The 12,500-nt window shown below is 45.9% G+C and overlaps 2 protein-coding genes across 4 annotated transcripts in view; one reads left to right on the top strand and one right to left on the bottom strand.

Annotated features, from left to right (window-relative positions):
- The window catches only part of LOC126578254 (cytochrome P450 6g1), an 8,296-nt gene extending 3,316 nt beyond the window's left edge, over window positions 1–4,980 (bottom strand). The window contains exons 1-2 of the mRNA XM_050240636.1: window positions 4,964–4,980; window positions 1–160 (exon numbers count right to left, since the gene is read on the bottom strand). The exon at window positions 1–160 is cut by the window's left edge and continues 524 nt beyond it. The gene's annotated coding sequence lies outside the window, so the exon portion shown is untranslated. The remainder of the gene's footprint in view (window positions 161–4,963) is intronic.
- Window positions 4,981–7,262: 2,282 nt separating this feature from the next.
- LOC126578258 (uncharacterized) overlaps window positions 7,263–12,500 on the top strand; it is an 8,901-nt gene continuing 3,663 nt past the window's right edge. The window contains exons 1-2 of one of the 3 annotated variants that reach the window (XM_050240642.1): window positions 7,263–7,392; window positions 8,207–9,204. In XM_050240642.1, coding sequence (XP_050096599.1) covers window positions 9,147–9,204 — 58 coding nt within the window. In that variant the 5' untranslated portion in view covers window positions 7,263–7,392; window positions 8,207–9,146. Of the gene's footprint in view, window positions 7,405–7,828; window positions 8,121–8,206; window positions 9,205–12,500 lie in introns of those variants that run through there. The other 2 variants (XM_050240643.1, XM_050240641.1) reach the window with 2 other exon arrangements.

Genomic DNA, 12,500 nt, shown 5'->3' with positions numbered 1-12,500 from the left:
AATCTTATTGAACGGAGCCAACGTCCAGAGACACGCACTACACCACGCTGGTCGCTGGTCGGTACTAATTTCGAACTGGGGCATCGTGTGGCCAACGTCCAGCGGTGTTACTGACCTATGCTCACTACAGGCTATGCGATAGGAAGGGGTATTGATAACTCTACCCTTGAAGTAAAGTTGGTTGATTACGATTTTGATCTCTGGAATGTCTTTTTTGTTAGAAAGTGAATCGATTTTTGTTGTAATCTGTTTTGTATCAAAAGTTTGTTCTATCATAAAAAAGTTTCAGTTGTTGAGAAGAGTCAATTTTTTTTTATATTCATCAACATAAGTTTCTAGTCTTTTTTACTTATACAAGAATGCTAATGTTTCTCAAGTACAATTACCTCTAGGGGGACGGCGACAAGCGACAGCATGGAATCACAAGCTGCCAGAACGCTTCTATGGTTTCTCGCTCACAACGACCATTGTAGGTGGATTATATTTCCCTATTGTTGCGAATCCCGTTCGCCAGTATGCGTAGACGGTTAACCTTGGTGAATGAATTTTAATGGCCATTCGGATGCTGGCTGACGGGTTTGTTCGCGACGCATTATCGCCTGGCTTGGACGATACTGACGACAGATGAATGAAGAAGAGTCGTAACCAGATGCGGAGTGCTCATCGTGGATTGGTGTCCCCAGGCTAAATTTGAGATCCGTAACGTGATAGCTGTTGGTTTGCAGGATTCTGGGGCTTGTACTCGGACGAGGTAGCAATTGTGAGCCTAATGGCGTTCACGGGATTTTTTTACGAAAATTAACCGCGTTAAAGCTCACATTAAGCGAATTTTTAAAGGGCATTGATAATTGTTGGCCTTCAAGACACGCTGTGTGTGTGGGTGTTCACAAATACAGCATTGAAACATAAGTGGATGACGATAAGCATAAACCGGATTAACGCACACGGCTTCATTTTCAGGGTGAATAACAGAAGAACCGAACTAAACAGAGCGCAGTGCTGATTGTATGCTTAAATGTAAACCAAGAACTTCCTTCGACAGTTCAATAGAGCGAAGCTATTAGGCTTTCACGAGATATGCATGAAAATCAAATTAAAAAATAAAGAAGGATAAAAAGAAAATAAAAGAAATTAAACGAATGAAGAAAATTTGAAGGTAATCAATCTAAACAAATTGTACAAGACAGTTTAAGTACTGAAATCAACACTATTTGGATTATTTGAGATTCGTTTTGTTTTAAAATATAAAAAATGGGGTTTTGGGTTTCCCAGGCTTAAAATGGTATACTCTATGTTCACCCAGAAATACTTGCTCAACTCTACTCACATGCAGGTTTTAAAAAATGATAAACAGCTCATCCTATCAAAAAAACATCAAATCCATATCCTAGCTTCTTGATGATGATTACCTCATTTCAAATGGCCAAAACTCGGCCATCTTCGTGGCGTGCCGAACGTTTATTTGCCACTAAACATTTCATCATACCTTTCCAGCGCCGAACCGCCTGTTTATGCACAACAGCGCCAATAAGACGAGGGCTCGATGGCGAGATGAAAATATTTAGAATCAAGAAACGGCCACCAAATCCCATCTCCCCGTGGTCTGGGCAGAATTGGGTAATATTTATCACACAACATACATTTCCTCGGCAGCACAGCTAGATTTGAGCAGTAGAAATGGTGAATGTTTATTGCCCGTTACACGTTTCATCACTTCATACACTTTGCGCATTCCTTGGCGGTATGAGCAATTTATGCTGCATTCCAAAAAAAACCATAAAGCAACAAAGCATTATGTTAAATAGTGGGCTAGTAATTTGAGCTTAATCTCATCTTAAATCATATTTTAATCGCATTAGTATTTGGTCTTAGGCAGCCGAATCCAATTCATTCATTTCAATTTGATTGAGTTTGAAAATGAGTGACGCAATGGATACGGTCATGTGCTGTTTCCTCGCATAAGAAAGATCACATTAGCTCAGCCGTCTTGAGCGCGATGATGTGTTTTCTTTTGGATTTTTTTATCGATTACGTCTCCGGCGCAGCTGTGCAGACGAGTTGGAGATCACGAGCACCATTCCGTGCGGGAAGGATCTAAAAATATATCCCAAACATTTCCACAGCTCCTCCAACCACTCGCGATCGCGCCAGGCGCATGTTAACTTGGCTCCACGGCACTCCACACCGGGGGCCAAGTGAGTGACAAAATGCCAGATCGATCATACCTAGCGAGCCGCCTGTCTGCGCAATGTAAGTGGAATCGCGTTTTTTGGCGCGTATTTCCGTGTGCACGAATGGAACTACCACGTGTTGTCGACGACAGGGCGGCGTCCTAGGGAGGTCCCAGGGCCCTAGTTTGACTTTGACATTGAGAAAGCTACGCGCGCCTACCCTTGTGGAGCGGTGATTCTTTATTTTGGGACATTTCGTTCCGCCTCTTCTACGTGCCATCGTTTTGAATCGGTTCATCTTTTTGGCACAAATCACGACGTTGTAGAAAGATAAAGTGCCAAACATTACATTCTATACACAACGAACTAACCTGCTGAGTGATGCTAAGATTTTTTTTCTGCATCATGCTGCTTGTCCCTATTTTAAGTTCGCATGTTTGTTGTCACGACAAGAAGTTAATAATCGAACGGGAATGGAACAGGGACCATGGCACGGTTGTAGCCGGCAAGACAAATGTGATGTCATCAAGAATAGTGTTTCGATCATCGGTTTGCTACATTACGGAGAACGAAGAAGCGGAGGCGACGCTATCACTTTTAAATAAATTGATTGCTACTGGTATTGAAATCTACCAAGCAGGGTTTGAGCACATTCGGGGACAGGGTGAAGGAGAGATGCAGATAGCTTCGTGACCTGGAATATACCTACTGATAAAGCTGTATGGCGGAACTTGACTCACTGTTCTGTTCCTGCGATCGGTGTTTTAGGATGGCCCTTTATGGGTTTGAAAATAACACCATAAATTCCAGCTACCACAACAACTGATAGGAGGCCAGACACAGATGGAGCATGGTTTACAATACATCGAGAATGTATTTGGTAGATCAAACGTTATTTCCGTTGTTGCATAAACATTTCAACTTTAGCTTCATATAAAATTTATTTTTAAAAGATTTTAAATTGAATAACATTTTGTCTTTGCTATTAAACCTGTTTTACGCTTTAAAAAATAGGAGATCTTTACATCAAATGTACGAATTTGAGTGACGAGTAATCTATTTCTAGATTCCACACCGTCAAAATTCCCGAAAAATTGATGAATCAATCGAATCACAATAAGTCATCAACCGTGAGCAGAATGTCGTAATCGGGTAAACAAAAAGTGTAAAGGATAGATCACCGTCCCCACCCCCAAAATCCTCCTCTAATGCTGACTTGGAAGTTGGACTTTGGCAATAGAACGTCCGCAGCACTTTATCCACTTCACGACTCCCAGATTGTGTCACTCTTTGATCATTACAGTCACGCCAGGAGTATAGCGGGCTGCCGCGTACATAAATAAATAGCTGAACTGTTTGTTCCGAACTCTCCGGACCATCCGGTGTCGCTGTTGGACTGTTTACAGTACAGTTCCTGGCTGGTGAAACCTTTGCCAAACTTTACTGTTCATCATCACACTCAAGAATGTACCATTTGGACAGGCAAAATCTCCATTTAGGGGTTGGTTAGATTCCGCGTGTCCCGTTCAATGTGTTTCGTTTTATTTGAAGGAATTGTCCCCAAGGTTTTTGGCGTTCTGGAGAACCATGCATACATTATGAGGTGAGGTGACAGGTGCGTAAACGAGCGGTGCGTACGTGTTACTTCTTGGCTTCTTATCGAAATGCAAATGAACGATCGACAAACGATGAGCTCACAGGTGGAATGTGCGTGCGCGTCGCGATCGTACAAGGGCGATCACCTTTCCCAGGTTTCAAGTAAAACAAATAGAGTTTCTAAAGCAGTTTGGGGCCCTTCCAACCCCAGTGACATCATTTCAGTCCGGCAGATACCCTCTGAATGCTGAATCTTGGACTTTCGGGTTGGGTTAAAGTACAGTACACATGGACTAGATCTACCTCTGGTCTAGCTACTGGGTCCGATGTGTTGTTGTTGATTCGAAAATACAGACATCAAACACGCCACATGGCAGCTATAAGCCGGATCGAGCAGTGTACCAGCAGCTAGTGTTTGACCTCGGGGGGCCTAACGGAGCGGCCGACTTGGCTGACTACGCGACGGCGCGTATCGGGGCTTTTTACGGGTTGACGGGTTTCGGTTTTCTTACCCGAGAGCAGCGGTTCGCATCGCTGAATCCGGCGAAGATGGGACGATGCGACGGTGTTAGCGGTGTGACGCGCTGGATGATCTGGTCATGGGTCTTTATTGTCTTTACATTCTGTAGCGCACACAACAGGCCACTTTGGAGGTTTCCTTTGGTCCCGGGGCATGGGTTCTGGGTTTGTTGCAGGGTTGAAGGCCCGATCAAATGTGGCGAGCATGGAGAGGTATATTGTTTCTAACGGATTCAGATGTTTGCAGCTAGTACTGTCAGCACTTGGAAGTATACTAAGCGTAGCAGTGCCATGTTTTGTGGTACAGTTTGTTGTTTTAAGCCGAATGTAATGCAGAAAGACGCTTGCCAGAATTTCCGCAGGTCTTGACACGTACACACGATTAAATGGGACATTTCCTTGTGGTTTATTGCTCTGAGGAATCCCAAGAAAGAGAAGTTTTCCAATCTCTACTTGGCTACAATCAATCCCAACCCAAAACTGATAGCCACATTCCTCGGAAACATGAAATTGAAATCCATCACCAGCACACATCACACTCTCGGACACGCACCAGCGACAAGGGGCCCTCGGAGGGGGCGATCTCGGTCCGTCACGGTTCGATTGCCACACGGCCCGGCGCTTCCTCCGGGGTGCTTTATGAATGTGTGGTCCCGTACACGGCTGCCTTTACGCACCTAAACCTCTCTCGTTCAATTCTTCGAGGAACAGGGCAAGTGCATTGCGTCTATCGCGAGCCGCGCGACGGCACTGGCCACAAATCTACGTCGTCGCCGTTTAATTTGCGACCGACGCGTATCGTTCCCCCCTTCCGTGATCCAACGAGCACTCGACGAAGGCACGTGTTTGGTGAGAAAGCGATAGAGCGATCGTGGCACGGATCAAGTGACGAAGCAACAAGTGTGGGGCCCCTGCCTCACGGGTTCGGTTTGATTTATTTTGATAAAGCAGTTTGCAGCATCTTGGCGTGCGGGAATGCAGGGAAAAACATGCTTTGAAGATACGATTTTTTCAGGGCACCCCCTTTTGCACGATCATCATCAATCAATTGTGTGCGAACCAGCGGGCCCGGGTGGTCAACATAGGTGCAAAAAGTGGCAGCAACAGGTGGTTCGTGTATTTGGTTAGATACTACGAGCGGAACAATTTGGAGAATGTCCTTAAATGCTTGCCTTTTAAACTGGTTACTGGTAAACCTTTTAAAGCAAACAGTTCGCTCAATTTTGGTGTTTGAAAAAAGGCCTAAATCGTGATCATTTTTAAAACGAAAAGTAGAAGAGAAAATTATTGATGGAAAATCGTTTTGCTAAGCACGACGGTGTGATAAAAGTCTAGAAGACAGAATTTATTCGTTTATCAAATACTCACATTTAGCGACTGGTTTTATTAAAAAAAAAATAAAATACAACAACAGTGTATGGGCGACTACAAAACAATGATTAGAGTTGTTGGGAGTAATTGATATTTTTAAACATAATTTGTGATCAATTAGATTGCCGTTTACTGACTCTGCGTTCACTCTTTCATATCATGCAGCGTAATATCATAAAAAAAAACTTACTGTAATAATTCCTTACTACAATAATCTAATCCTGTTAGATTATTTTACATAAGTATCTCCGTTTTGTGTACGTTATATTCAGGTTTTCCTATCCGGTTTGAACTACTCAAAAGGTAAATTAAATGGGAAACATCTCCTGTGACTAAACATCAACTAAACATTTTCTTTTAATGTATAAAAAAGTACAAAGTAGAAAATATATATTAAATTTACTCAAAGACCATCCTACTTATCTACTCGCCCTATAGAAACAATAAACTATCTTAACACACCACAGACCAATTTGAATATTACTCTCTGCGTGCGTGCTTGTAACATAGTATCGTGCCATTCGCTGCAAGGACATCGCAAACTGCACCGCACCAGAATGCGTCCGAGTTCGAGTTCGTAAATATATAAATGAATTCATTCAACGTTCTCCCCTTGCTCCCCTTACTCGGCCACGGTCTTTTGTGACCTCATCAGCACACCAAGAAGCTAAGAATGGCTTACGGTATCCATTTTCCGTTTGGGCGGAAAAACCTACCTCACCTCCTAGGTGTCCTCGTCTCTAAACCATCGATGCGCTCCCGGACGATCTGCGGCTATGAGTTGCGGAAAATTGTTACTCCGATCCGATCCCGCGGCGAACAAATGACCGTCAGGAACTATCTTGGCACACCTACGCACCACAAACACACACGGGCACAACACGCAACCCATCGTAAGCTAAAGTGATTGGAAGGAATTCAAAAACACAATTTTGATGAACAGCAACCAACCAACCAACCAACCCGTTAGGCAGATTAGAGTCCACCGACGACGTCATCCACCCATCCGAACCGAACCACCAGGTCCGGGTCGGGAGTGGCCGGAAGGAAGGAAGGAAAAGCTTGGGAACGAGGGGCGGGCGACGGAAGGTTTCCTTCCCCACACGAAAAGTCAAGTGACCGACCGACCGTCCGACCAACCCAACCGTCTCGGATCGTGACCGCCTGTGAGCTCGAGCATTATCTCTCCACCAGGCTCTCTCTGTCTCTCTCTCTCTCTTTCTCTCTTGTTCTCTCTATCTCGTCAGGCCCATCTCTTCCCGATGCTCCGGAAGCAGGGCTGGGGGTGGTTGCGATGGGTGGTGGGTCGTTGTTGTTGTTGTTGGTTGGCGGCTCGCCTTCACGGTTGAAGCGGTTCCGCGCGCTGGTGGCGGATGATTTCCTTCCGAACTGCGCACCCCACACCGCCACCATTCCCTGTCCACAGACCACCGTGCTGGTGCACCGTGGAGCAAGAATTGTAATGACAAACCCCACGTTGTGCTCCCGCTGGCCGTGTATGTGTGACGGAGTATGTGAGAGAGTGCGCGATACGGGGGACGAGGACTTGGAAGAGCGATAGACAGAGAGAGAGAGAGAGAGAGAGAGAGAGAGAGAGAGAGAGAGAGAGAGACACTCGCAGGCCAGGTTACGGTGTGCCGTACCGTGTCCGTAGACGTTATGGTTCCTTCCTTCAGCAGTTACTACCAGTTGCTTGACGGAGTTTGAACGGATAAGACGCGCGAGCGCGTGTATGGTGAGACCGAAAGTGAACTCCGAGCGCTGAACATCCTCCGTGATCCGTGACGCTGATCATATTGCACGCCCCTTTGTTTTTTTTTTTTGGTTGCATTGTGCCTTCAAGAGTGTGCGTTGAATACTGATCGTGATCTTTTGTGTGGTTGAATCCACGAAGGACGAAACGGAATTATTTGGGACCACTTTGGGGCTATGGTGCATCTGTCTAGGGACCGCCTGATGGTGATGATCGCACGACATCTTCATTATCACCTCCCGTCCGTCGCTCGATGGTGCTCGTGAAGGCGCACCACGCACACCCCTGCCATGCCGTGATCGTCTTCGGTGGTCGTCGAGGTGGTGCAACTGCAGATCGCGCCACTTCTCCGTCGATGGAGACGCACCACTGCGGCTGCGGCTGCTGCTGCTGCTGCTGTTGACGGTTTTTCGCGAATTTTCCCAGTTTTCATAAGCCAACAAGTGCCAACACCGTCGGCGTAGTGTCGAGGTGGTGACTAAAAATATCAAAAGACGCGATCGTCCTCGCCGTCGTCGCCATTGCGCGCGCTCTCACTCTCTCTTTCTTACTATCTGTTTCGTGGTTATTACTTGCGTGCGTGGCGTGTAGATTGTGTGCCGAGTGTTGTTTTGGTCCTCATCGTCATAAGTCATCACGTCGGGTTTTATGTGTTCCTATTTTTAATGCAAAATTTGCCCACCAAACCACCACCAGGCGGCATCTTTAGTGTACTGTGCACCCTTTTTTTTTTTGAGGTTATGTTGCCAAGCTGGTAGATAAGGTGTTTTCAATATTATTTTATCTCACTTTTCAGCAGTGTTATCCTTTAACCGGCGCTTGGTTTGTGAATTCGAGTGAATAGTGAATAGTGAAAATTCCCACTGTGCGACGGGAAGGGAAAATCAAGGAAACGGAGAAGCTACACGCCACGGACGAAGATTGAGCGGATAGTAAATAGAAGTTTCACATTACCAAGCGTGGCAAACGCGGAGAGGCAGGTCGGTGAGACGACGGAAACACAGTTCGAGGAAACAGGACAACGGCTGCCCTTCCCCCTACGTCCCCGATGACGTTTTATTGATGTGTGTTATTTTGGGAACTTCCCTCCCACAAAACCGCGGATCGCGGTCGTGAAATTCAATAAACGCGCCAACGGACGGACGGATACTCTGCCATCTTCGCTAACCACCCCCCCCAAGGCAGCCAGCAAGTCGCGCAGAAAAGCGGAAAAGCGGTGGAAGAAAAAAAACATAATTCCGGATTCGCGCCAGGGTGGTACCGTACATAATTGGCCTTCGATGAGATCACATTTGCCTTCTTCGACAAACAGCGTGACAGCATAAGGGCGCACAGTGAGGTCACCGAGACCGAGAAGTCACGGGAAAAGTCAACAATAAACCCATCACCATCGGCGGTGTGTAGTGTGGTGGGTGTGATTTGTGTGTCGGTGTGTGTCGCTAGTGATAAAGTAAACAAAATAAGCATTAACCCGTGCAGCGCGGGGATCAGCCATAAACACCAGCGCGAGCAGCAGCAGCAGCAGCAGCAGTCGAGATAGTTAACTAGTAGTGTGACGAGGGCAGACGACGGATTGACAGTTAGTGGCGGATTATAGTACCCCGGGGAGGGGCAGAGAGAAGGAAGGATCTCTCTATTGGTTTTTCGGCAACAAACCGACGCGTCAGACACCTAGTGACAGCTGCAGAGCTTCCTCCCCTTTTGAGGATCATCCGGACACCGGCAGCGACTCAGCGATGGATAAGCGACGGGGACTTATTTTTAAAACCGGATTAGTACTCCTTTTCCTGCAAGGTAATTTGAAGCAGCACTGTCCGTCCGTTCGTCCGTCCGTTCGGACATTTTTCGGTACCGCTTCCGATCATCTGTCTGCCGGTGTGTGCGTGCGTGGACCCGGGACCCGATAGCATCGATGATGTTGACACAGTGGAAGGCCATCCCCCAGGAAGGGTTGGGGAAGGAAATGAGGGAAAACATAAAACCTTGCCCACGGCATGGGTTCGCTGAACGCCATATTGGCTACCAGGCGGTGTGAGCACGGTTACACGGCCCTGAAATGATGAACGAGATCGCCCTTCGTTAGATCATATCCTTGGGCGGGTTGAGAAGGGAGAACATTTTTAAAAATTGCTCCACCAAACATCCCGTGTGGTGAACAGAACTTGGCATAAATTCTCGTTAAAATGATGAATGAATGGGCGTTTTTGGGGGGGTCGATTTTTGAATCGCAAAGCTATGCCAAGGATAAGGTCATTCTTGCTCAGTCATGAATCAGTTGGTGGGGCCGCCAAAGTTGTTTGATAATTTAACACTTTCGTAAAGGATTAGTGCTTTCGTGGTTCATGTTAGCCATTATGGTTTTTTTTATCAGCGCGCAGCATAAATAAGGATCTTGATTTGATGACGGAGACAAGATAGCTCGTGAACAGACTGACACAGGAGCCATGAAAAATTGGATTTACTCTATCTAATCCAAAAATATTAACAAATATGATAAAAAAAAACATGAGTGTTCTTCCGTGTAAATGATGTGCTGATGAAGTGTTCAAATTTCCTAACGGATCGTTTTAGTAGTTTTTGTAGTAGCTACGATGATAATCATCTTTGAATGCTTTAATTTTGGGAAAAATCATCCAAAACAATGAAATGTTCTGTTTATATCCTTGTCCTTTCCTCATCCTGGAAAAGTTTATCATTTACGAAAAAATGGCATGAAAAGCTACAATTTTAAATTGTTGTTTTTTTTGTCGTGATGTTAATTGTTTCAGCTTTTCCTGAAATCATTTTTCGCATTTCAGATTTTCTACAACTTCAAGATAGCAATTCTATTGCAAACTCTCGTTTTATTTTGGTCTTAGTTGGAAATTAGTAACTGATTGTTTTTTTTAAACCACCAGCAACTGTAAATAAAAACATGATTAAAGATGGGAGACCTCTTTAAAAGGGAGCAGAGCACTAATTCATAAGTATTCGGTACTTTTCATTTTCATTTTTCAAACGCATTCAGGTAGCAGTAAACAATTTTAAAAGAAAAGATAACAACTCCACAGCTTAATTAAGATTCAAAGAGTCAAAGTAAAATGCCATCAACAGTGAATAACCTCGATGTCAAAGTGCATTAATGATAGAAACGGCAGCGAAACAGCTCTTCACTCTGGTGAGCTCAACGGCCGCCCAATTCGCGCTCCGTAATGGGCTATTTCCATCATGGTCCTCCTTGCCACCCGTGGTAGGAAAAGTCAAATAAATAAAAATTCTGAAAACACGAATCTGCGAAGCCGCACGCGCGGAACACTGCGCGACACAACCCGCACCCAACACGCTCACCCGCTGACTGGAACGATGTGCCGAAAATATTGGCACTAGGCACCATTTTCCCGCCCCAGGGAGGCGCGTGTTGTTGCCTAGGTTGCCTGCAACAACCATTTGGCGATGTGTCTTTGACCGGAAGATGGTTTGGAATGGTCGTCGTCGACTGTCGCGGCTCTCGATGTAGGTGGCAGATATTTTTAGAAAATTCCCTTCACCCAACACATTCCCGTACTCACTCGCACAAACAGACCAGCGATCGAGAGATCGTGCAATCCAGAGATATAGAGCTCCCTAGAAGGTAGTGGTACCTTGGGGAGGTCTGTTCAATTTTGATCTGGAACTATCGATTATTGAGGTTTGGTTGGTTGCACTCGAGCTGCATCTCATCTACTCAACCCACATGCAACTGAAGCGGAACGGCATGTCCAATTGGGTGCATGATTAATGACTGTTTGGTCTGCTTCGCACTGCGCCATTATTGGCAACCGTTGCTAGTCCGCTAGCAGTGATGTAGGTAGTAGCTCCCGTACTAGACACTCTTCTAATGGATCAAATCCACCCAGTTAGTAGACATTCCAGGTAATAAGTCACTGCCTTTCAAGTGACCACCGACGGTAGCTACTTTTCCTTAGGGACCACCGCAAGGACCTCTGGTGATTTGCGTAAATTGATGAGCCTTAACCAGAAGCAACAGTTCCACCGGGGTCCACTCTAGGCTGACCACTCCCCAGGATGGCCAATCGGTGGCCGCTGATGCGAACGACGTCAATCATGTTTGAAATTAGATTTATGACGTTCTGGTCGCCGGAAAGATGGAGGAAGAAATGAAGGCGTGTGGTCGCTAGAGCTTCGGAATTGGATCGACGATTAACGAGGCGCGTTTGCGTGACCTTAATTCCTTCCTTCGCTACTACCGCAACCCGTTCAACCCTGGCCCCCCCACACTTCCGGTTGGGCTCCTTGTAAATCATCCTGTTCGGCCCATTAGTAGCCCGTTGGTGTGCCCTTTCGTCACTTCGCTCTGATGCGGCGGTGGTGAGGGCCCCCTTTTTAGCCCCCCCTTTGAATCAGCTGACTTGCGGCGAGGAGACAGTTCCTTCGCGGCCTCGTGCCATCCTCAGCGCGCGAAGAAAATGGCGAGAAACGCCAGAAGCACGTTGGCAACGAGCGTGTCTACCGTTGGCATGGTATGGGGTTGTCTCCTTCCGTGGCCAAAGAATGATGAAATAAGTGGAAACAGACCAGGCGAGAGGTTTTCCCAACCGATTTGCGGATTATGTATTTTTAAAGTTGGCAGTTAGTGGAAGTGGAAAACACACATACAGACAGCTGGGAGCGCGCGTATTGTGGAGGAAAAGCGAATAGCGGCCGCCACAGATGACATCATGGTAATGCAATGGAGCAGCCTGGTCGCCACCATCTCTCAAGGTTGTTCGCGGGATTTCTTGGAATTTGTGTGCGTTGTTCGCTCGTGCAAGATGATAATAGCTTCTTTTCGCATCCATTTTTAAAGGACAATCATTTGCGGATGAGGGACTAACTTGTTCAAGTGTGGCATGTAAGGATATACGGGAACACATGACTTGCAACATTGGTTTAAGGGGGAGGGTTTACGTTAATTCGGGTCAGAAACAGAATAATTTCTTGTGGATTTTTGAGTATTTTTATGAGGGAACAATTCGTCTTGGCCTTTTTTGTTTAAATATAATAATAAACCAGTTTTTAAACTTTGATTTTCCGTAGTGAGTTCTAGAAAATTATTTAAAAAAAACATTGCC

This window comes from Anopheles aquasalis, chromosome 3 (genome assembly GCF_943734665.1).
Source record: "Anopheles aquasalis chromosome 3, idAnoAquaMG_Q_19, whole genome shotgun sequence".
In the NCBI taxonomy this organism is placed as follows: domain Eukaryota; kingdom Metazoa; phylum Arthropoda; class Insecta; order Diptera; family Culicidae; genus Anopheles; species Anopheles aquasalis.
Note: the sequence above shows the minus strand (reverse complement) of the source record. Positions and strands in the feature narration are given on the sequence as shown.